Source organism: Anolis sagrei, chromosome 6, assembly GCF_037176765.1.
Source record: "Anolis sagrei isolate rAnoSag1 chromosome 6, rAnoSag1.mat, whole genome shotgun sequence".
NCBI classification, from domain to species: Eukaryota; Metazoa; Chordata; class Lepidosauria; order Squamata; family Dactyloidae; genus Anolis; species Anolis sagrei.
Window position 1 is genome coordinate 44,976,076 of NC_090026.1, and position 23,361 is coordinate 44,999,436.

Sequence of the window (23,361 nt, forward strand, 5' to 3'; positions counted from 1 at the left end):
TGCAGGTGGGATCGCGAGCAGGGCCTCTCCAGATGAATGGAGAGATCGTGTGGGTTCATATACAGCAGTGGTTCTCAACCTTCCTAATGCCGCAACCCCTTCCTAATGCCGCAACAGTTCCTCATGTTGTGGTGACCCCCAACCATAAAATTATTTTCATTTTTACTTCATAAATGTAATTTTGCTACTGTTATGAATCGTAATGTAAATATCTGATATGCAGGATGTATTTTCATTCACTGGACCAAATTTGGCAGAAATACCCAATATGCCCAAATTTGGATACTAGTGGGTTGGGGGAGGGACTGGTTTTATCATTTGAGACTTGTACTTGCAGGGATTTATAGTTCATCTACAATCAAAGAGCATTCTGATCTCCACCAATGATGGAACTGAACCAATCTTGGCACACAGGACTCCCATGACCAACATTTATTTATTTATTTAATTTATTTACTGTCCTTGTATACCGCCATTTCTCAGCCTAATTGGCGACTCAACGCGGTTTACAACAAAATATACAGTGCTCAGTATACAATTAAAACCATAAAAAAACATAATACACAATATCACAGGGAATGCACAACATGAAATATTAGCAGGATTTGGTGGGCATGGATCTTGAGTTTGGGAGTTGTAGTTCGCCTACATCTGTGGACTCAAACAATGATGGATCAGGACCAAATTTGGCACAAATACTCAATATGCCCAAATGTGAACACTAGTGGAGTTTGGGAAAAATAGACCTTGGCATTTGGTAGTTGTAGTTGCTGGGATTTATAGTTCACCTACAATCAAAGAGCATTCTGAACCCCACCAATAGAATTGAATCCAACTTTCCACATGTAACCCAGCTGACCAAGAGAAAATATTGTTTTTTTCTAATGGTCTTTGGGGACCCCTTGGACACCCTCTTGCGACCCCCCCAGGGGTCCCGACCCCCAGGTTGAGAAACACTGATATACAGAGATGCGGTCACACAGGTAGGCAGGTCCCAAACCATTCAGGGCTTTGTAGGTAAGAACCTGCACCTTGAATTGGGTCTGGAAAATGCTTTAGCATCAATCCTTGTTTCCATAACAAGCCATTTTTCCCCAAAACTCAATTATCACAGGGAATGCACTGCTTCCCTAAATAGTAACCCCAACCTGCATAAATGCATTTGTCATTTAGCACCAGGGTGCAGGAACATAGCCAGCTGCTTCATGCTGACTCTCAGAATATTACATGCCGGCTCTCAGAGGAAGATAAGGAGCATATTATTGGGTTTCAAGAAACAATTTGGGACCTAAATCAAGGAATGTCCCTGCTTCTTCCAGCTGGAATAGAATACTTTCTTTTCTTGCTAACAACCCACACACTATTCCGAGGAAGAAGAAAAAAAGAATCACGAGGAAAATATGATCCTTAGGTCATATTGGTGAAAGAAACACAGGGCGAATTCCAAATAACAGTGTATTAAAAAGATGTAATTGTTACACTAACCAGGGCTAGTAACAAAAGGGACTCTTAGTGTATTTGGAAGAGGGAAACAACTACAAAGGAGTACTCTGGTTGCATAATTGTATCTTTTGATATTGCTTCAGCTGTCATGACTAGTGTCTAGATTTAGTCATGCTACCCCTCTATTCTGCTTTGGTTAGACCACACCTGGAATATTGTGTTCAATTCTGGGCACCACAATTCAAGAGAGATATTGACAAGCTGGAATGTGTCCAGAGGAGGGCGACTAAAACGATCAAGGGTTTGGAGAACAAGCCCTATGAGGAGCGGCTTAAGGAGCTGAGCATGTTTAGCCTGGAGAAGAGAAGGCTGAGAGGAGATATGATAGCCATGTATAAAAATGTGAGAGGAAGCCACAGGGAGGAGGGAGCAAAATTGTTTTCTGCTTCCCTGGAGACTAGGACGCGGAACAATGGCTTCAAACTACAAGAGAGGAGATTCCATCTGAACATGAGGAAGAACTTCATGACTGTGAGAGCTGTTCAGCAGTGGAACTCTCTGCCCCAGAGTGTGGTGGAGGCTCCTTCTTTGGAAGCTTTTAAACAGACACTAGATGGCCATCTGTCAGGGGTGATTTGAATGCAGTATTCCTGCTTCTTGGCAGGGGGTCGGACTGGATGGCCCATGAGGTCTCTTCCAACTTTTTGATTCTATGATTCTATGACAACATTCTGTGGAATCCTGGGATTTGTGGCGTCATTCATGTACTGTAATTGGGCAGTTGGGTTACATAAGTCTGCTGTGAACTAGAAGGGAATGTCTTGATGTGTTTAAGCTATATGTCTTTGTGTCACTTTAAAAAAGACTGTGTATATGATGGCATAGGGCAGTGCCGATAGTAATGTGAAAGAGAATGGCCCTGACATTTTGACATTTTCCTATTCTAATGTTGGTTTTTTAGCTACTTTCAGTAGCTCGGTGGTGCAATGGGTTAAACCCTTGTGCTGGCAGGACTGAAGACCAACAGGTTGCAGGTTCGAATCCAGGGAGAACGCGGATGAGCTCCCTCTGTCAGCTCTGGCTCTCCATGTGAGGACATGAGAGAATCCTCCCAGAAGGATGGTGAAACATCAAAACATCTTGGCATCTGCTGGGCAACATCCATGCAGATTGTTTTTGTCATGTCAGGAGCGACTTGAGAAACTGCAAGTCGCTTCTGGTGTGAGAGAATTGGCCATCTGCAAGACATTGCCCAGGGTACGCCCGGATGAGTTGATGTTTTTATCATCCTTGTGGGAGGCTTCTCTCATGTCCCCGCATGAGGAGCTGGAGTTGATAGAGGGAGCTCATCCGCCTCTCCCTGGATTTGAACCCGCGACCTGTCGGTCTTCAGTTAATTCTCTCACTCCAGAAGCAACTTGCAGTTTCTCAAGTCTCTCCTGACACAAAAAGTAGCTCTGCACTAAGGAATTGCAAGTATTTCTATCAAACTTGGAATTCCAGTAGTCCATAAATTGGAGACATGGCAGGTAAAATTGATGCTATTTTGCACCAATTTTACCCGCAATGTCTCCAGTTTGCCTTGCAACTTGCATCATGTTACAAGGCAGCATGATTGCAATTAGAATTTAATCCAGCTGATTCCAATCTGATTAAATTCCTCTAAATCAGAAATGACATATCTATCAGGGAGGTATCTGCCTTGCAACTTGCAGATACCTCCCAGACAGATATGTCCTTTCTATTTTAGAGAAATTTAGTCTTATTGAAATCAGTGAAATTTGATTTGATCCGGAAATGATGTATTATTGATTTTAGTGCTTCACTAAACTGCAAATCCCACCTTTTTGTAGGTTGCAGCCAGAGTGCTTTTAGAGCCATTTCAAAGGTGCTGCGATTGTGTCATGTGGGAGAAACTCTGGTCATGAAAAAGTGGCTTTTCATTCTCCAAAAGTCTATAGCAGTGGTTCTCAACCTTCCTATTGCAATGACCTCTTATTACAGTTCCCCATGTTGTGGTGACCCCCAACCATAACATTATTTTCATTGCTACTTCATAACTGTAATTTTGCTACTGTTATGAATCGTAATGTAAATATCTGATCTGTAGGATGTATTTTCATTCACCGGACTAAACTTGGCACAAATATCCAATACACCCAAATTTGACTACTGGCGGGGTTGGGGGGGGGGGTTGATTTTGCCATTTGGGAGTTGCAGTTGCTGGGATTTATAGTTCACCTACAATTAAAGAGCATTCTGAACTCCACCAATGATGGAATTGAACCAAACTTGGCACACAGAACTTCCATGACCAATAGAAAATACTGGAAGGGTCTGGTGGGCATTGACCTTGAGTTTTGGAGATTTTTTTTTGTCGTGTCAGGAGTCACTCCTGTTGTGAGAGAATTGGTCGTCTGCAAGGACGTTGCCCAGGGGACGCCTGGATGATTTGATGTTTTTATCATCCTTGTGGGAGGCTTCTCTCATGTCCCCGCATGAGAAGCTGGAGCTGATAGAGGGAGCTCATCTGCCTTTCCCTGGATTCGAACCTGCGACCTGTCGGTCTTCAATTCTGCCGGCACAGGGCTTTAACCCACTGTGCCACTGGGGGCTCAGTTTTGGAGATGTAGTTCACTTACATCCAGAGAGCACTGTGGACTCCAACAATGATGGATCTGGACCTAACTTGGCATGAATATTCAATATGCCCAAATGTAAACACTAGTGGAGTTTGGGGAAAATAGACCTTGACATTTGGGAGTTGCAGTTGTTGGGATTTATAGTTCACTTAAAATCAAAGCACATTCTGAACCTCATCAACGATAGAATTAGTCCAAACTTCTCACACAGAACCTCCATGACCAACAAAAAATACTGTATTTTCTGATGGTCTTTGGCGACCCCTCTGACACTCCCTTGCGCCCCCCCAGGGGTCCCGACCCCCAGGTTGAGAAACACTGGTCTATAGTCTGCTTCATGTTTGCTGGTTTGACTTTTGTGGATTGGATTATTTATGGATTTGATTAAAATGTTCCCTCTAGAAACCTCTAGGCCCCCCAGTAGGATTTTATGATCACGGACTACCAAAAGTTGAGCATAGAATCATTTTGGAGGATCTAGAGATTCATGGAGAGACTTTCCCTTGGCAAAGAGCATACCAGGTTTTTTTTTTAAATCATGGTTTTGTGGGGACCCCTAACCACAGTGAATGTGGAGGGCTGATTATACTATGTTGGATATAGAGGTCAAAAGATGCATTCCAGTCTACTCACTTACCTGTATCAATTCATGGCTGCCAGTGGCATCCAAGCTAGACCTTAAATCCCAGATTGCTATTCCTGATCTTGGGTTTACATTTCAGACTATCTATCTAACTCTCGGAGCCCCCGGTGGCGCAGTAGGTTAAAGCACTGAGCTGCTGAGCTTGTTGATCGAAAGGTCGCAGGTTCGATTCCGGGGAGCAGCGTGAGCTACCGCTGTCAGCCCTAGCTTCTGCCAACCTAGCAGTTCGAAAACATGCAGATGTGAGTAGATCAATAGGTACCACTCCGGCGGGAAGGTAACAGCGCTCCATGCAGTCATGCCGGTCACATGACCTTGGAGGTGTCTATGGACAACGCTGGCTCTTCGGCTTAGAAATGGAGATGAGCACCACACCCCAGAATCAGACATGACTGGACTTTACCTATCTAACTCTCTCTCACACACTATGGGGGCTTGAAATACAAGTGATGTGTAAAGCAAGGACATAATAGAAAGTGAGAAGTATAAATGCTGTGCTTTGTGGACTAACGCATTGGGTAGCATTGTGCTGGGTTGCTTTAAAAAGCCAGTTTCCAGTCCTTGCAATACCTGCAATCTCTAATATTTGCAGGGGGTGGAGTGTTGAGCTACATTGCTGCCTTTGCCTTGCTCTCTGCCCCTCCCAAGTTGCTAGTTTGTGGCAGGAGGAGGAGAGGAGGGGGCCCGTTTGGCACAGAATGGGACGGATTGTTCCACGGGAAAATTGCCCAAGTTCTCTCCTTAAGACGAGCTTGTATGGTACCATTGTCTGTGCCTTCTCCCACCCGTTTTAACACAAGCATTTATTATTCAGTTTCATGGCAAAACAATTGGTGCTCACAGTGATTCCCTCCACCCCATTATTGTTATTTTGTTTTGTCTTCTGTTTTTTTTAAAATGTCATTGTTAACTTCTGTTCCCCAGGCAGCTGTTTTTGTCAAAATAGTGCAATAGCATTCAGATTCCCTTGTCTTGGCCAATACGTACAAGCAACGTCTTAACTCTGCCATGTAACTGGACATAGTAACAGAGATGGGTTTTATTTACCTCCCCCCCCCCCCCCTAAGTTGCATAGAGCTCTTCATCTGCAGGCATTGATTCATGCAACTGGATGTCAATAAGCAATGTATTCTAACTGAAACCATTTCAATTAGTTATCTTTATAATCCATAAAGCTCCTGCTATATCATAGAATTATAGAGTTAGAAGAGACCTCATGGGCCTGCCAAGAAGCAGGAAAATTGCCTTCCAAGCACCCCCAACAGATGACCATCCAGTCTCTGATTTAAAGCCTCCATAGAAGGAGCCTCCACCACACTCTGGGGCAGAGAGTTCCACTGCTGAACAGCTCTCACAGTCAGGAAGTTCTTCCTAATGTTCAGGTGGAATCTCCTTTCTTGTAGTTTGAAGCCATTGCTCCGCATCCTAGTCTCTAAGGCAGCAGAAAACAAGCTTGCTCCCTCCTCCCTGTGACTTCCCCTCACATATTTATACAAGGCTATCATGTCTCCTCTCAATCTTCTCTTCTTCAGGCTAAATATGCCCAGCTCTTTAAGCCGCTCCTCATAGGGCTTGTTCTCCAGGCCCTTGATCATTTTGTCTCCCTCTGGACACATTCCAGCTTGTCAATATATCTCTTCAGTTGTGGTGCCCAGAATTGGACACCATATTCCAGGTGTGGTTTAACCAAGGCAGAATAGAGGGGTTGCATGGCTTCCCTGGACCTAGACACTATACTCCTATTTGTTGTTGTTCATTCGTTCAGTCGTCTCCGACTCTTCGTGACCTCATGGACCAGCCTACGCCAGAGCTCCCTGTCGGCCGTTACCACCCCCAGCTCCCTCAAGGTCAGTCCAGTCACTTCAAGGATGCCATCCATCCATCTTGCCCTTGGCCGGCCCCTCTTCCTTTTGCCTTCCACTTTCCCCAGCATTATTGTCTTCTCTACTCCTATTTATGCAGGCCAAAATCTTGTTGGCTTTTTTAGCTGCAGCATCACATTGTTGGCTCATGTTTAAATTTTTGTCCATAAGGACTCCAAGATCTTTTTCACACGTACTGCTCTCGAGCCAGGCATTGTCCCCCATTCTGTATCTTTGCATTTCATTTTTTCTGCCTAAGTGGAGTATCTTGCATTTGTCACTGTTGAACTTCATTTTGTTAGTTTTGACCCATCTCTCTAATCCGTTAAGATCAGTTTGAATTCTGCTCCTGTCTTCTGGAGTATTGGCTATCCATCCCAATTTCGTGCCACCAGATCATGCCTTCTAACCCTTCATCTAAGTCATCAGTGGTTTTCAACCTGTGGGTCCCCAGGTATTTTGGCCTACAACTCCCAGAAATCTCAGCAAGTTTACCAGCTGTTAGGATTTCTGAGAGTTGAAGGTCAAAACATCCAGGGACCCACCAGTTGAGAACCACTGCACTATATGGTATCATTCGGTACAGTAAGTCATAGTGTCACCCCCATAGGCTCCTTTTTGTCAGGAAGACAGAATTCCAAGGGTCCCAAGCTACCACAATGGGGAGTTATTTCAATGTATCTGCCAAGCGGAATGCATATGAAGACACAAAGTTAGTCCAGAAAATTGCCCAAAGTTTTATGGGCACTTCTTTTGGTGTTACCTTCTCTGATGGTGTCACCCGGTGTGGTTTCCATTCCCAGCATCTCCCTAGTGATGCCATTGTTTATTGTTGTTTTACAGAGAAAAAGGCTTTTCAAAAATGAATACCGCCTACCTTACCCAAAGATTCAATTTTCATGGTTTTACTTGCCTACGATCCTCCCAATTTTTGTCTAGGTCTTTCAGTGTGATTCTATGATATGCCTCAGACCCAAGTAGAGGCAACATATAGGTTTTGCTATTATCCATGGTTTCAGGTATCCACAGGAGATGGGGTGGTCTTGTAATGTGCTCTCATGGATACTATACTACCAAAAATCTTTAATACAAAATTTAAAAAACCAATTAAATAATTTCAGCGCAAATTTAAAATCATTTAAAACATGCTACGAAAATAATAGAAAAAGTAAACCCCAGCACTCCTCATTAAGTGATCCTTCTGCAATGTGAGATAAGAGCCATAGGATTGCCTAAATAAAAAATATAGTTGCCTTTTGTGGAAAGTTGAGCTAACCAAACCTCACTTGGGAACTATGGAGAAGGCTCTCTCCTAATAATACAACGTAGAAAAATTTGGAAAAAAAATGTTCCTGGTGGGAAAGTGATTCTGTTTAATTGTGTGGTATTTACTTTGAAAGTAGTGGTTATACACTAGAAACGTCATTTTTGTGGCTGCCACAAACTGTGTTGAATTGGTGAAGAGTCTATGAGATATGCATTGAAAAAACTATAGCAAAACGTGCTGTAGGATGTCCTGCAAAAACAAAGTTTTTGCAGTATAATAAACTTTTCCCATATTTTAATGATAGAACCAATTTGGAAATGACATTTATAACCCAGGAACAAAAATCATGTTACATAGTAAAATTTAAGACTTATTGTTTACCTTCAGCATGACTTTGGCCAGTTTGAAATCAATTCACTGTCTTCCAACTCCAACAGATCAGGAGCCAGAGTAGGATGAAAAGTTATGGTTTTTCTCCAGCTGAAGCCAACTCCTGGTCTTTCAAAAAACAAAACAAACCCCAAAAACAAAAAACCCCAAAAAACAAACTTGAACCATACCTCTGTTTTGTCTTTTCTGATTTTTTCTGACTTGTTTACTCTTGGCACAACGGGCCTCATTACCTTTAACTTACACCCAGGGTTGTGTTTAGTTAGAGATAAAACCTCAAAATGTATGCTAAGATAGGATTAATTCTGTGGTTGATATAGTAGTAACGGAAATGTTGTGCAATTTGTTATTTTTAGTTGCTATTTTTTGTGGTTGGGAATCTGTCAACTTGATATTAGCTTAGGATGATGGTGAATGAAAGACCTGCAAGAGATTCTATTATTATTCAACTTCTTCTTGGAACAGAAACCATCCAAAGTACAATATGCACTTTGTCCATTAGGTTAAATGGCATAGAACAGGCATATGATCTGATACTCAGATTCTTCTCTCCATCACTGCATTTGTTGTGGGGGAATCTTTATTAAGGCTAAGATAAGTATAAAAAGCTTTGGAAAGCTAATTTTTTTGGATTGGAACTACCAGAACCAGCTGGTTAAGATTACTATCCGTCGTAGTTGGAGTCTTCTGGGATTTGTAGTTCAAATAAACACTTTCTTGATTTCTGGAGCAAAGTCATTAGCATACAAAACCACTCTTCCCTCTTTCCTGGATTTTTATCTTTGCCTTTTTTAGATTTTTAGAAGTGGAAAGGAACTTGCATTTGAGTAAACTATCTACTACATGGCAGCATTAATAACGAATAGAATGAGTAACGGGAGAACCATTAATATAATGGGAGAACCAAAGATGGAGAGGGAGAAAAGAATTAAGAATACATCTGCATAGTCAAAGCAATGGTATTCCCCATAGTAACTATGGATGTGAGAGCTGGACCATAAGGAAGACTGAGTGAAGGAAGATAGACGCTTTTGAACTGTGGTGTTGGAGGAAAATTCTGAGAGTGCCTTGAACCGCAAAAAGATCCAACCAGTCCATACTTCAGGAAATAAAGCTCGACTGCTCATTGGAGGGAAGGATATTAGAGGCCAAGATAAAGTATGTATTTTCGAAGGCTTTCATGGCCAGAATCACTGGATTGTTGTAGGTTTTTTCGGGCTATATGGTCGAAAAATGCCGAGAATGCCTTTAGAACATGGCCATATAGCCAGAAAAAACCTACAACAACCCAAAGATGAAGTACTTTGGCCACATAATGAGATGACAGGAAAGCTTAGAGAAGACAATGATGCTGGGGAAAATGGAAGGAAAAAGGAAGAGGATGGATCCTTGAAGTGGCTGGCTTGACTCTGAAGGTGCGGGGTGGGGGGGGTGACGGCCGACAGGGAGCTCTGGTATGGGCTGGTGCGTGAGTCGGAAGTGACTGAACGAATAAACAACAACAAAATGGGAGAACCAAAGATGGAGAGGGAGAAAAGAATTAAGAATAAAGCAGGAAAGAACCAAGAAGGGCCTCTTTTAACTACTTTCAATCTTGCCGGTAGAAAGAGAACACTTAGCTATAGGCAGAATTTGGCAAGATATGTATTAATATACTATTAGTCTTTAATTTTTGTGAGGCAGAATAGTGTAATGGTTTGAGCATTCGATTGTAACTTTAGAGATGAGGGTTTAATTCCCACTGGGCCATGGAAATCTCCAGTAATCCTGGACGAATCACACTCTCAGCCCCAGAAAACCCTGTGAGAAGGTCACTTTTGGGTTGCCATAAGTCAGAAATTACTAGAAGGCATACAGCAACAAACAACAATTCAGTTTTTAGTTATGAAGTTAGCTAATTAATTTTGACTTTTCTGTATCACTTTTGAAATCTGCACAAAAAAGTGGGAGATGAGCACCACCCCCCAGAGTCAGACTCGACTAGAATTAATGTCAAAGGGAAACCTTTACCTTTACTTTATGGTTTTAGAGAAGGCATAGGTAAACTTTGGCCCTCCAGGTGTTTTGGACTTCAACTCCAACAATTCCTAAAAACCAGTAAACTGGCTGGAATTTCTGGGAGTTGAAGTCCAAAACATCTGGAGGAACAGAGTTTTCCAATTCCTGTTTTAGAGTGTACAGTGCTATTGTTTTAGTTTTTCCCAAATTGACAGCTGATGAGTATTGGAAGGGCAAATAATCCCTTTAGTTCAGTGGTTCTCAACCTGGGGTCCCCAGATGTTTTTGGCCTACAATTCCCAGAAATCCTAACAGCTGGTAAACTGGCTGGGATTTCTGGGAGTTGCGGGCCAAAAACATCTGGGGACTCAAGGTTTAGAAGCACTGCTTAGTTAGAATAAAGCAGTCAATAATTACATATGAGCAGAAGAATGTAGTGTTCTAATGCAATTGGTCCTTATTAGCAAAGGGCTTAGCTAGATTTTACAGGGGGATACAGACTGGTTAATTAGGTCCATCTCCCTAGTATATCCCAGTAAAAGAAGTCAGATGATACTGTGTTTATCGTATCCTCTTCCCAGTTCCGTGGTTGTTGCTTTTTGGCAGGCCAGGAAAGGCTGAATAAGATGTAATAGCGTGTGAGTTGTAGTTGCTACCAGCAGACTTTCATTGGTCATAGTCATACATTTTGGCATGCATAGATTAATTTGCTGAATGAGCATCGTTCTTTTGTGTTGAGAGCCTGTGGAATCGATTTGTCAGCTGCATTCTAACCAAAGGTGGGGAGAATCTTTCAATATGTTTTGGACCCAGAAGCCCTATCCAGCATTTACAGTGGTATGGGATTATGGGAACTGTAGTCTAAATATCTGGAGGACTATGGGTTCTACTAACCACTTTTTCTCTAAACCTTAAGCAGTGGTTCTCAACCTGTGGGTCCCCAGATGTTTTGCCCTTCAACTCCCAGAAATCCTAACAGCTGGCTGGTATTTCTGGGAGTTGTAGGCCAAAACACTTGGGGACCCACAAGTTGAGAATTTCTGCCTTAGAGCATAAAGGAACATTAGTATGTCGAGAAATAAATAGGCTTCTTTGTGGTACAAAATTGTCCATAAATGTTAGTCTTTATGAAAGCACAAGCTTTTCCAACCTGGTGCCTCCAGATGTATTGGAGTGCAATTCTGTTCATTGGCTCTGCAGACTGGGGATGATGGGTTTGTTGTCCAGCACATGTTCCATGGACTGAAGGCTTCAGGTTGGGGAAGGCTGCTGTTGGATTTTTCCTACAATAGACGAACAGGGCCGCTGCCTCTGGAATGTACCAAGTTCTTATCTGACATAATAGCGTCATTTAAAGCCATCACTGGGCCGTTTGTGCTCATCTGAATAGCCAACAGCAGCAGCAAGAACAACAACAACAAAATCCCCTCTTTGGTTTGGATTGAAAACAGTGGTCTATTATTCAGGGCCAAAAGATGGTATCTCTCTCTGGAATGTTCCAATAGAACCACATGACTTCTCTTTCCTCCCTCTTCTTCCCCCTTTCTTTATTCCAGAACAAAGGCTTTGCCCGGAAGAGCCACGCATTCCTGCCCAAGATATTTAAGAAAATGTCTTCCCAGCCCAAAGAACGTTCTGAAGGTTTGCAGTTCCCCTTCCTGGATGATGATGACACGATCGACACTATCCGGGAATCGAAAACTGTCATTGTTCTTCGGGGTCTTCCGGGTAGTGGGAAGTCCACCTTGGCACAGGCCATCCAAGACAAGTACAAAGATGCTTGCAGAATCGTCTCCGTTGACAAGTACAAAATCCAGCCAGCCATCCGGAGTGCCATTCCTGATGATTACGGCAAGGTAGACGAGGATCTAAATGCCTATTGCAAGCGTGACGTCAGTGTGGTGGTGGTGGATGACACTCATCATGAGCGGGAACGGCTAGATCAGCTCTTCGACATTGCTGACAAGTACCGCTATGAAGTCATCATTGCAGAGCCCAAGACGGCGTGGAAATTGGATTGCTTGCAGCTCAAGGATAAGAATCAGTGGAAACTTACAGTGGATGATCTAAAGAAGCTGAAGCCCAGCTTAGAAAAGGACTTCCTTCCCTTGTATTATGGATGGTTTTTGAGTAAACGGAGCTCGGAGAACTTGCGGAAGACCGGGCAGGCATTTTTGGATGAGCTTGCCAATTCCAAAGTCTTCAAAAAGGAGGCCAATAAGCACTGTGGGTTTTCTTTCCTCCACTAAAGCTTTTAATTGCATTGAATCTGCATCTACTAACCCATGTGAATCGGCCTTCTCCTACTAGTAAGCACAAGAAGAGTGGCTTCAGGCTAGTTTTCAGGATGCTTATCTCAGGATTCTTTGCTGAGGCTGTCACGTTCTGTACTTGTGGAACAAATCCTCAGCTGCCTTTTATTTCTCAAGGCTGAGACTTTGCATCATCATCTCTGAAGCTATGTCTCCTGAGACTATCTATTAAAGCCCCACCTTGGAGCAGCACAGTTGTGACCTCCTCACAAAACGACCATTTCTGTGTTGTTGGAGAGCTGGATGACCACCGACGATGAGTTCAGCTATCTTCTGGTACAGTGGTTCTCAATCTGTGGGTCCCCAGGTATTTTGGCCTACAACTCCCAGACATCCCAGCCAGTTTACCAGCTGTTGGGATTTCTGGGAGTTGAAGGCCAAAACATCAAAGGACCTACAGGTTGAGAACCACTGTTCTGGTATCTGAATACACCATGAGAGGCATTTGTAGAGCCCTCTGGGGGTCTTGGGGAAGTCCCTGCAGATGGTGTTCTTGCAGCATGTTCAGCTGGATGGGAAATAGCTGAATGTATCTCTGCTGAACTCCTGGCTCTCCAAGAACTTGGAAATGGCTATGTTGGGGGCCTGTCCTACTTTTCTAGGTGGTTTTGGTGGAGAAGATCTGGGATATTGTGTTTTCGGACCTCTACATCAATGACATTTGTTCAGTCTCACTTGTGCTGTTATAACTTAGCAACAGGAAGCCAGTCCAAATTTCTAGTTCTCAGGGTAACTGGAACATAGAAGTGTTTCCTCTTTTTCCTTGGTGGCCCAAGTACCCAAAATCATTCAATCCTTCACATTTGCAGGAGCTATAAAAAACAACAACTATTTTTTAACCTGAGAGAACACCTCTCTGTGTATCTCTAGGTCAGTGGTTCTCAACCTGTGGGTCCCCAGGTGCTTTGGCCTACAACTCCCAGAAATCCTAGCCAGTTTACCAGCTGTTAGGATTTCTGGGGGCTGAAGGGCAGAACATCTGGGGATGTACAGGTTGAGAACCACTGCTCTACTCCTTCCTAGACAAAAGCTTTCAAAACTACTCTTGGCCCTGAGCTGCACAAGCAGTAGACATTCCTCAATTGACTTGCATTCCAGTCTCCCTGTCCCCCTAAGTCAGTGGTTCTCAACCTGTGGGTCCCCAGGTGTTTTGGCCCACAACTCCCAGAAATCCCAGCCAGTTTACAAACTGTTGGGATTTCTGGGAGTTGAAGGCCAAAACATCTGGGGACCCACAGGTTGAGAACCACTGCCCTAGTTCTTTGTCACTAGTTAAGTTTTTTTTCTTACCTTGGGAAAATCACCACCAATACAATACAATACAATACAATACAATACAATACTGTTGCTCATTCTTTGTTAGTGTCACAGCTTCATGCTGGCTGAAAGTTATAGTCCAAAGAAGCATTAGCCCTCAGATCTAACTGGGAGCTGTAGTTCAATAGGTATATTTCCCAAGCAGTACCCATTTGCCTTCTAATACCAGGCCATGCATTCTTTGTTCACTGCTTGTTGTTTGAGAATAATAGAAATACATGCCAACAGGATGGTACCAAGGAGAACCTACCCTATTGAGGGTTGTACTTGTAGGAGAATGTCCAAATGGTGCTAAACCAGTGGACTGAGAAGCCATCCTGGGGTATTCGAAGCCCAGTGATGAGAAAATACATTCTCTTCCTTGTTAATTTATATAGTGCTATCACTGTATATGGAGCCCCCGGTGGCGCAGTGGGTTAACCCACTGAGCTGCTAAACTTGTTGACCGAAAGGTTGCAGGTTTGAATCCGGGGAGCAGTGTGAGCTTCCGCTGTCAGCCCCAGCTTCTGCCAACCTAGCAGTTCAGAAACATGCATGTATATCAATAAGTACTGCTCTGGTGGGAAGGTAACGGCGCTCCATGCAGTCATGCCGGCCACATGACCTTGGAGGTGTCTACGGACAATGCCATCTCTTTGGCTTAGAAATGGAGATGAGCACTATACCCCAGAGTCTGACATGACTGGACTTAATGTCAGGGGAAAACCTTTACCTAACCTATCACTGTATATGGCACTGTGTGAATAAACCAACCAAAGCAATGGATCCTGCCGAAGGTGTACATCTAAAATATTTGTATGGTCAGTCCTCCATATTTGCTTTTTTTTAATATAACTGAGAGAACATTTTTCTAGGAATCCAGCAGAAGTTGACTATAGCATATTAATCAAATACGCAAAAGTTCCAAATGTGGAGGGCTGTTTGTATGCTTGCACACAGAGGGAAAGAAGTAATAATTAAATATAAAGCAATATAATACAATAGTAAAACAAATTATCCAGCTAAAATACAAAAAATGAAGCAAAATATTCGATACATGCAATCAAAATATACAAGATAATAAAACAATATTAACCTAAAATTTCAAAAGTTTTGAACAAAAAAGAAAAAACTTAATTGAAATTTAAAATATAATGAGGGAAGGAGCATTCTACAATTGTTTAGGGAGGCAATTCCAAAAGTATAGAACAGTGACGGAAAAGGACCAAGCCGAACCGAGAAAGAGGAAACTAGTGGTTCTAGTTTACTGATCTCAAGCAGGCTGGTTAAAAAAGAGGTCTGAAAGGTAGTGGGGACGTAGGTTGTGTAGGATTTTGAATATTTGCCACCTGCCCATGTATTGCTGGGATAGGTCTGTGGCAATGCAACTGCTGTGTTTTTGTCTCAATTTTGAAGCAGCTTTCCAAGTAGTGAATCTAAACTAGATTTCACCTTAAATAGATGCAGCACCCTGGATACTTCCTTTAAAATTTGAATTAAATTGTGGAGGCTTCACCCCATCGACAACAGAGCTGCTGCAGTGAGGATTGCCCAAATACAATTGGTTTTCCCCATTTGCCTATTTAATCCACATTATCTGCTTTGAACTGGATGATATGAGTCTACACTGCATATAATCCAATTCAAAGCAGATAATTTGGATTTTGTATGGCAGTGTAGAAGTAGCCTAAGTCTTCCAGCATGTCATGTTAGATTTTTCTACCTTTGTGCAGGTCTGGTGTTCCTAACTCCAGCAAATGAGGAGAGTTGACACTCATTCTAATCCATATGGTGACCTCCATAATAATAATAATAATAATAATAATAATAATAATAATAATAATATATACCCCACCACCATCTCCCCAAAGGGGACTCGGGGCGGCTTACATGAGGCCATGCCCATCAATACAGTAAACACAATGTAACACAAAAACACAACAGAATATCAGAAAATAAAATAACATAAAATACAAAACCAACATAAATAAGCAGCGCAATAATATAAAATCGAAACATTAAAACACTCAAAATGATTACAGTGAGCAGGGCCAAATTCAAAGATTAAAATTTTAAAAACACTGGGAGATAGGGCAGTGTAAAATATTAGGAAGGTATTCCGGGGATAAGGTAGGAATTAACTGCACAAATCAGAAAATAAAGTGCTTCTGAGGGCATTTTATGCAGAGTTTGGTCAGGGATTATCATACATTCAATCCATCACCAAGATTCATTGTTCTCTTTTTAAGACAGTTGTATATAAGGACAAAGTCAGCCTTTTGGTGCTATAGATGCCTAGAAAAAAAATCCCAGAGAAAGGCTCATGTGTCAGAAGATCTTCGCTTTCCAATGTGTTTCCAGAAGGAGGAATCTTACCTGGCACTGCACATCTATGTACTCTCTCTGGTCATGGCCTATTCCATATCATATTTTTAGAAATAAAAGGGGCAATCTTGTCTATCTTATGCAAGTTGAGCAATGTCCCCTGATGTGTCTCTCTGCAGTTTGGAAAAAATTATCTTTGTAATGCAAAATGTTAACTGGTCCAAGTTCTTTAGCTTTTTGTATAGCTAGGGCAACCACCAAGAGATTTCAATTGTGGGCCTTAAAGAGCTCTGGTGCCTTCTCTGGGCATCCTTCTCCCCCAACATTTTGTGCCAAATGAGTCTTGATAACAGAAATGGTGAGCAGGAAAAACTCCAGAGCTCCCTGTGGATCCTTACACATAGATACACTGCCTAGGACTGGTGTGTGTTTAAAAGTCCCATGGCATCTAAAGAGGCATACATTTCTCATCTCTGCAGAATGGGGCAGGGGAAGAGATTACAATATGGTGATCACAAGCCCTTCAGTGCTCAGAACCAGAGCTTTGATCAATGATCCAAAATGTTAGTTGCATCCAGAAAGTAAATTTTCAGTCTTGTTTTGTATAAGCTTAAGGCAGAAAGCCCTATCACCAAGACAACCCCCCCCCCCCAAAGATCGCTCAACTCTCCAGCGCCAGGTATAGTCAGTCTTATTGTTAGCACATAATTACCATTAGACTAACCAACATAGTTGGGTCTAAGTTGGTTTTCAGATCTATTGCTACATCCCTGAGCAAATTGGAAGCAAGTAAGAAAGTCCATGCCACAATTTACGTACGTAATTTCAGCTATACTCAGTATAATGTCCCACAGTATGTAATCATACTTTTCATCTTGTTAAAATTAAAATAGGTTTAGATGTATTCAGAAGGGCAAATTGGAAAAGTCACTTTTTGATGCGGGGATGGCAGTAGCCAGATAGTTGGAGTTGCAGTCCACATTTCCAAACTCGACTTGATAGTAAAGGAAGTGGCTGCCATCAATGACATTTCTTCCTCTTCTGCTCCATAGTAGTGCCCAATGCTACGCAATGTGTCATGTTGGGAATTGCAATCCAACAGTCTCTGGAGACCATTGCATTACCTACTCTTGCATTGATTTCTGCTGTTTTTGGTCTAAATTGCACTGGTTAAAATTTGGTTACCATTCTAGACTGAACTTGCGATATCAAGAGGTAATGGCTGTGCTTAAACTCCCTAGACATCTAAGAGTTATGGTTCTCAAGGCCATTTGCTAGAAAACTTTTGCCAAAGAACTAAAACTCTTGATAATGTGACACCTCAAGTGCCTTCAAAAATCCTTTGATAAAAATTCCTTTTTAAAAAACCCACTAGGTAGCATTTATGTTGTGCTTTCTCAGTGCAGGTCTTAAGCTTACTTACTTACTTAGGTGATCCCTCGTTGCCCAAGTAGGATAGTCTTCCAAGATCAATGTACTGACAGTGGGTCTGTAGGTGACTGTGGAGCCCTATTCTTGATCTGTATGTTCTCCCGCAGTGAGGGCATTGGTTTCCAGGTGACGCACCTTCCTCTAGGCACATTTCTCTCTTTCGCCCTCCATTCATGCCTCTTCTACAGCACTACTGGTCACAGCTGACCTCCAACTGGAGTACACAGTGGCCAGGGCTTCCCAGTTCTCCGAGTCTATGCCAGAGTGTTTAAGGCTGGCTTTGAGCCCATCTTTGAATCCCTTTTCCTGCCCACCAACATTCCATTTTCCGTTCTTGGTCTTAAGCACCAGTATTAAGGTAGAAGATCTATGAATTCTCATACTGTTATGTGCATAGTGAGAAGAAAATATAATTTGCCTCTATTTAGAGTCTGTTATTTTCCAAGTCTGACACATATTCATGCATTAGGTAATATATAAATTAGTATAAGCAGAAAGATATAAGGCAAATACATAACATAAGGTGATCATATTGTAGGAATACTCACACAATCATCCTCGTTTTCCTTTTTTATCTGTTTCTCTGCACTCATAATTTTAACATGTCTAATGCATTCTTCGAAAAGTCTGTTTAATCCTACTTGATACAATATTGAAAGGGAAGAAGTTCTAAAATTATTCTCCTCCTTTTGGTTTGCAGTTGGACAAGCCAGCGAAGACCCCAAAGTGAAAATTGATCTGACCGGCTATTTTGCGAAAAGGCCACCCAGTGTCTTGCACTGTACCACCAAATTCACTGACTTTGGAAAAGCCCCAGGAGCAGATGACTACGCACAGCAGGAGGTGAGTGTTTTAGCATCTTTCTATTTTGGGTAGGAAGTCCTGCTACTTTCAAGATGGACCCATGTTGGAAAGCCAACTTCTTCACCCGTCATCCTTTAAAGATGCCAATAGATCATTTCCAAAAGACTACACATGCAAAAACTAATTTTTCCTACCCTTGCTGAAACTGTATAAATATTTCTATATGCATCTTGATAACTATGTTACCTAAACACTTGCTCTAAAAGATATTGTTAGTCCCGACTAGAGTAGCTCAATTGAATCGGTGGAAGTTACCTATCTCTTGACTCACCATTTGACAATTGGTTGAACAGTTGTACTCTGGTTGGATGTCAGCCATTTATTTATTTATTAGGCTACAAATGGTCGCTATTTTTTTTGTTGGCATGTATATTTTATTGTCTATTGTTAGCTGCTCTGAAATACATGGCTTTAGTACAGCAGTGTGGTATTCAGAAGAATGGTGGGTTGTTTAGAAACAATGTAATTCCCAAGTGTGAATAACTCACCCCGCTAGTGTTTTTTTTTTAATTTTAGAACTAAATTCAGACTCACAATTTATTTCCATCTCTTTCAATCCCCATGTATTTATTTATTTATTTATTTGCTTTATTTCTATACCGCATTTTTCAGCCCTTAACAGGCGACTCAATGCGGTTTACATGGTACAATTATCAAACAGTGTCAGTGCAATTAAAACATAACAATGCAACAAACAGGATCAACAGCATCAATCCACAACAGTTAACAATCAACAAGACAGAACAACAAAACAGACATAACATAACGCCTCAGTTGAAATCAGATCCGTTCTCATAATCCTTGTGCCATTCCTATGTTCCATTTACCGTCTTCCTATGATTGGTTGCACTGCTTAACCAAACGCTTGTTCATAAAGCCAGGTCTTAACCATTCTCCGAAATGTCAGCAGCGAAGGTGCCTGTCTGATGTCTGCCGGTAGGGCATTCCATAGCCAAGGGGCCACCACTGAGAAGGCCCTGTCTCTCGTCCCCGTCAAGCGCGCCTGTGACGCAGGCGGGATCGAGAGCAGGGCCTCCTCAGACGATATAATGTTCTGGTCGGTTCATGGGTGGAGATGCGTTCGGAGAGGTAAGCAGGGCCAGAACCGTTTAGGGCTTTATAGGCTAAAGCCAGCACCTTGAATTGTGCCCGGTAGCGGATTGGCAGCCAGTGGAGCTGGTTCAGCAGAGGAGTGGTAGGGGAGAAATGGAAGATAGAAAGCTATGATAACTTTTTTTCTTGATCTCTTAGGTTTTTTTTTTGTTTCCTCAGTATTCTTGGTCATTTCATAGTTGCTCCTTCCGCAAAGTAATTAACACATACTTTGTTTTTGTGTGCCTTCAAGTTATTTCCAACTTATGGCAACCCTAAGGTAAACCTAGGACCCCTCGGTGGTGCAGCGGGTTAAATCCCTGAGCTGCAGAACTTGCTGACTGAAAGCTTGGCATTTTGAAACTGAGGAGTGGGGTGAGCTCCTGCTGTTAGCCCCAGCTTCTGCCAACCTAGCATGCAAATGTGAGCAGATCAGTAGGAACTGCCTCAGTGGGAACATAATGGTGCTCCATGCAGTCATGCCAGCTATATGACCTTGGAGGTGTCTATGGACAACGCCGGCTCTTCGGCTTAGAAATGGAGATGAGCACCACCCTCTAGAGTCGGATACGACTAGATTTAATGTCAAGGGTAAACTTTTACCTTTATCTTAAGGTAAACCTATCTTGGGTTTTTTTTGGCAAGACCTGTTCATTGAAGTTTTCCTTTTGCCTTCTTTTCAAGCTGAAAGAATGTGTCTTGTCCAAGATTGCCTAATGGGTTTCAACATTTTACCTGTAATTTAAACTACAAGGAACCTAGATGGGACCTGCTAACCTAGAGGTGGTCAACTGTGGGAGGCAAGGGGCCATACCTTGAAGAGGGATGTAGTCCCTCGTACACTCAAAACCCCCCTAATACCCCCAAAAAAGTTTTGCTCCAAAATGCCCATCAATACATTCTAGATGCTATGGAGTACACACTCCTTCGGCCATTTTAGACCTTAGAGATGACCTATTAAGAAAGGCCTAAAATGTCCCTCTACAACAGGGGTCCTCAAACTAAGGCCCAGGGGCCGGATACGGCCCTCCAAGGTCATTTACCCGGCCTTCACTCAGGGTCAACCTAAGTCTGAAACAACTTGAAAGCACACAACAACAACAACAACAACAACAACAACAACAACTGTCCTATGTGATCAGCCACACTTTCCATTGAAATACTAATAAGTTTATATTTGTTAAAATTATTCTTCATTTTAATTATTGTATTGTTTTTAAGTGGGGTTTTTTTGCATTACAAATAAGATATATGCATTGTGCATAGGAATTCAGTCATATATTTTTTTCAAATTATAATCCAGCCCTCCCGCTCCAACAGTTTGAGGGACTGTGACCTGGCCCTCTGTTTAAAAAGTTTGAGGACCCCTGCTCTACAAGTTGGCAAAAATGCCCCAATGTCCGGTAGACTGTTTTTAAAGCTTGGGCAATTGGCAGGCATGTAGCCAGGGGGAGGAGCTTGAGGGGCTTCAGCCCCCCCCCCCCGAAATTCTCATGGTGGTCCGTGAGAAGGCCTTACTGGTACATTATTTAAACTGTTATGTTTATTTATATCATGATCTGATCACTATGCTCAATATATCCGATATGCATGGGGATATTGGGGTAATGATACAGAAGGTTTGCTAGGGTAGACCCACTCAGACTCAGCCCCCCCCCCCCGAATCAAACTTAGCCCCTCCCGAATCAAAATCCTGGCTATGGGCCTGGCAATTGGATGTCTTTAACTGAAACAATGTCTTCCACAGATTGTGAAGTCCTCTTATGGGAAATCCTTCTTCCTGACCACCACTGCTCTCTTCATCACCCCAAGAACTGTCGGGGCCCGTGTGGAACTGAATGAGCAGCAGTTGGCCCTGTGGCCGAGTGACGTGGACGTGCTCCCGCCAGCGGTCAGCTTCCCCAAAGGCAGCCGGGCCCACATCACCCTGGGCTGTGCCAGTGGGATAGAAGCCGTCCAGACCGGCCTGGACCTCCTTGAATTTGCCAAGCTGGAGAAGGCGGGGAACAAAGGCGAGGAGGTTGGGGAGATTGGGGGCGGGAAACTTTTGTCATACGGGAATGGCCTTTGGATGCTTGTGTTCTCCAAAAAGATTGAAGTCAGGGCCATCTTTTCCGGCTACTACGGAAAGGGGAAACTGGTGCCAACTCAAGGGGGCAGTAAGCGGGGGTCACCCCTTAATGCCTGCGTCATCATCTAAAGGCAGCTTCCTCTGGTTCTACATCCCTGTGTAACCTTTTGTAAGAACACACACGTACACACATTATCCTCTCATTCAGTAAATTCACGCACAGCCCCATTTCCTACCAAAATACTTCTCTTTGTCATGTAAGAAAGAAACCAGACACTTTTTGATGCATAAAAACTAAGATTAATTTGGATCCTTTTTCTAGTGCGTAGAAACAGTGCATGTCTTAAGGCCTTAATACTGCTGGTGCTCACACAAATCTACTACCCATTGCCATCGTAGTAGATTAAATTACACCATTTCAGGAATTTCCTTCTCCTTTGTAGTCTATTAAAACAACTTCCTGCAGAAAAGAAAGCCAGCATAGCAGGGGAAAAAACAAGGCGAGGACTTTGCTTCCTCCTCCTCTTGTTCCCCCCCCCCCCCTATTTTCAGGTTGTTTTAGAAAACAAACACATAAGCTGAGGGATTATTCACAATTAACATGTGCCACCTCTGTCCTGAAATGGTGCCATCTTTTCTCTTGACGCAATGGCTCTACCAACTCGTTCTGTTGCAAGAGTAAAGCTAGAGCAGGGGTGAGCGTGTACTTTAGGTCCAGGGGCCAGTTTTCACCTCTATTGGCCCGCCTAGGGCTGCAGCCACATTTGGGTGTAGACCAAGACCTGGGGAGGAATGCATCTTGGGTTGTTGTAGTTTTTTTCGGGTTATGGCCATGATCATATGGCCATGATCTAGAGGCATTCTCTCCTGATGTTTCACCTGCATCTATGGCAAGCATCCTCAGAGGTAGTGAGGATGCTTGCCATAGATGCAGGTGAAACGTCAGGAGATAATGCCTCTGGAACATGGCCATATAGCCCGAAAAAACCTACAACAACCCAGTGATTCCGGCCATGAGAGCCTTCGACAGTGCACGAAATGCATCTTGTTTATAAAGGGAACTCTTGGAATTATCCAGGAGAAGCTGTTCTTCACTTCTAAATTGCATATTTTGGGGTGGGGGAGGTTGCCTTATAGGAAAAAGTTTCTGAAACTTTGGTTCTACACCTATTTTGTACTTCAAGTCTCAGAAGACTCTGCCAGCAGGTCAAATAGTTTAGGATTCTGGGAAGTGAAGTCCAAAATATTTTAAAGACCAAACCACTGCAAGAGGGCTATGGAATTCCCTCCTTGAAATATAATTTTGGGGGGCAGACACTTTCCTTGCCCCAAGTTATAGCAAAACGCATCACATCTCTAAGAAGTGGACTTAAGATACTCCAGATTGAGGTACTAGCACACTCACATGTTTCTTTCACAGTATGCCATTATCCGACTGTGATTCCACTTTAATTGCCATGGCTGCACCCTGAGATTTGTGTTTTAGTGATGCACAGAAATTCCCTTGGCTGATGCTTTAAGTACCCTTCCTTAAACTTCAAATCTTGGGATTCTGTTGGATAGAACCATGTCAGTTGAAGTGTATGGATGCAAAGCATCTCTCTTCTTCATCTTTCAAAACCAGACTTACCTCATCTCTATTATTTCTGCTTTAGTGATCTCTTATCCTCCCTTGCTGAGATTGCCCATTTTGGTCTTCTTAGTGGATAAAGACTATGCAAGTCC

At 42.7% G+C, this 23,361-nt stretch overlaps 1 protein-coding gene across 1 annotated transcript in view; it reads left to right on the plus strand.

Moving 5' to 3' along the window:
- The window catches only part of CNP (2',3'-cyclic nucleotide 3' phosphodiesterase), a 38,323-nt gene extending 16,446 nt beyond the window's left edge, over positions 1–21,877 (plus strand). Inside the window, exons 2-4 of the mRNA XM_060781148.2 lie at positions 11,802–12,471; positions 18,310–18,452; positions 21,313–21,877. Of these exons, the coding sequence (XP_060637131.2) occupies positions 11,802–12,471; positions 18,310–18,452; positions 21,313–21,765 (1,266 nt within the window). The 3' untranslated portion in view covers positions 21,766–21,877. The remainder of the gene's footprint in view (positions 1–11,801; positions 12,472–18,309; positions 18,453–21,312) is intronic.
- Positions 21,878–23,361: the final 1,484 nt, after the last annotated feature.